The sequence below is a fragment of the Ipomoea triloba genome, chromosome 13 (genome assembly GCF_003576645.1).
Source record: "Ipomoea triloba cultivar NCNSP0323 chromosome 13, ASM357664v1".
NCBI classification, from domain to species: Eukaryota; Viridiplantae; Streptophyta; class Magnoliopsida; order Solanales; family Convolvulaceae; genus Ipomoea; species Ipomoea triloba.
This window is the reverse complement of record NC_044928.1, coordinates 3,342,214-3,344,484: the sequence shown is the minus strand read 5'-3', so window position 1 is coordinate 3,344,484 and position 2,271 is coordinate 3,342,214. Positions and strand designations below refer to the sequence as shown.

The 2,271-nt window shown below is 34.0% G+C and overlaps 1 protein-coding gene across 1 annotated transcript; it reads left to right on the top strand.

The window, feature by feature from the left end:
- Nucleotides 1-240: 240 nt before the first annotated feature.
- Nucleotides 241-1,588, top strand: LOC116000823 (protein MANNAN SYNTHESIS-RELATED 2-like). The gene is made up of 3 exons (XM_031240663.1): nucleotides 241-361; nucleotides 463-943; nucleotides 1,064-1,588. The coding sequence occupies exons 2-3, from the start codon at nucleotides 464-466 to the stop codon at nucleotides 1,340-1,342; spliced, it is 759 nt and encodes a 252-aa protein (XP_031096523.1). The 5' UTR covers nucleotides 241-361; nucleotide 463; the 3' UTR covers nucleotides 1,343-1,588.
- Nucleotides 1,589-2,271: the final 683 nt, after the last annotated feature.

The following is a 2,271-nucleotide window of genomic DNA, read 5'->3' as shown; positions in this document are numbered from 1 at the left end:
CCACCGCTTCCGAAAACTAACGGTGCAATTTATGTAAAGAAATAAGGATGCCAATTCTAAACTTATTTCTCCATTCTAAACCTGAGAAAAAGACAAACACCAACAAAACGTCACCCCCACGCTAAGGAAGATGCCTTCTACTACGTGTCTGTTTAGCCAACTCCTATCCATCTTTAAAACCCAACGCTCTCACCCTCAGCTTCTGCATTGCGAGAAATCCATCCACCAACACACTACAGATCCTCACCTTTAAATTTTCTTTTAATTTCCTGGCCGCCCTCTTTGTAAGAAATGGCAGAAATCCCAAGCAGCAGCAGCAGCAACTCCAACACCTAAGACAATCTGAATCTGGACAAAAAAGGTTAGTCACGTTATACAATTGAGTTAATTAGTATTATCATTTAATTTGTTCATGTTGTGTTATTACTTATTATCAATAATATCTAAACCCAGTTTCATCAGGATGTTTGGAGAAATCTATGATTTGGAAAAATTCACTGCAAGTCTAGATGAGAAAGTGGCACAACGGTTATTATGTCATGGATCAGATGGATCTGGGTCAATGTTCACAATTTTAGAACTCTATGTTCACAATTTTAGAATGAATCCATATGTATGTTTGGGTACGTTTGACACCCTAATGTTGAGACCAGAATTGCAAGAATCCATAGACTCCATGGTTGCAACACTGAAAAGTCTCAACCCCAATAATTCAGAAGGACGATTTGTTGCGGTGGACTATAAGGTTGAAACCATGCCACAAAGTAGCACTCATGTCCTCTTGACAACCCAACTGGAATCAAACATTGCTTTGATGCAAATGAATCAAACAAGAAGATTATTGGTTTTGAAAATGAAACAACTATTTGTTTATTTGACTCTAAATGGCTGGCATACAAGAATTGAGCATCTTAGAAACATTTTTCCTAACACCTTTACCAAGGTACGCACGTGAATTTTATATATGTTGTTTATTTAACCTAAAAAATGATCCTTCATTCGATTATTATTGGACAGAGGCCTTTGATCCTAAAAAAAATAATATATTGTTTCGTTGCAATAGGATGCAATCGTTCCAGTAGACAAGAAGTCCAAGTTCCTAGATCCTGAAAGACCTGAACTCAAAAAGATTGTAGATTTTTATGTATCTTCTGCAGCTGATTTTTATGTACCAACATCTTCAAATTTGTTTTCTGAAAATGTTGTTGCAAGGAGAATCGCCACTGGAGAAACACAAGTTCTTTTCTTGTGCGGGCCAACAGATCTTCACTTTCCGCAGAAGACTATATTCCTCCTTACACATCAAGAGAAGAAACATTGGGCATACTCATGCTTTTGTTGATAAATCACAAATCAAATAATGGATGGGGGAATGAATAAATGAAGATGGATTGGACGTTTCACAAACTATCATACTTGTAAAAATTGTCGTTCCCGCTCTATGCTCTATCTACATCAGTGAGTGAGCGGGATTGCGAGATTTTGTTTTTCTATACTTTCTTAACCTATTGAAGCACAAAGAAAGAATCTTTCACCGAGTCATTTGTATGCTTTTTGGGAATGTTGCTCACCATTGTATATATTTTAATCTTTCACCGAGTGAGATAAATTATTTCTTCATTGTTTTAACCTTATTTTACAATACAACTATTGAATATACCAACTCATCATATGGTTTCCTAATTTCTGGATTATAGCAGTGAGTTGTTTCCTTTGACAACATAACCTCTTAATGTGTAGTAAATAGAAAGATTGTGATCTAGAAAGAAACAAAAACCAACATCACCCACCACCTATGATGATGCCTTAATGACAACTTGCTCTTCAAATACTAATAACACTCTCAATATTAGACTCTGCATTTTCCTAATCAGATCTAAGTGTCATAATTTTGACATATTAAATAGGAAGATGCTCATTAAGATTGCTAATTTGTCTCTATTACAAAATTAATTTTAAATGTTTTATTAAATGAAATAATAACAATGAGCTAGGAGGGCTATTCTAGCTCAAAAGATACATTTTATTCTTCGAATTCAAAAGAGGTATATCATATATATCATGTAACTTACTACAGTTAGTCCACAGAACCGAGCAAATTTCTTGGAACAATTAATAAAAGTGATTAAATTTTAGGAAATAACTAAATACATGTTTTGTCAATGCAAATCATGAAACTTAGAATTATAATTGAACTAAATTTATAAATTCTAAGAGATTGTAATAAAATTATTATCTAGTGGGTTGAGGGATTTATTGAAATAAAACTTG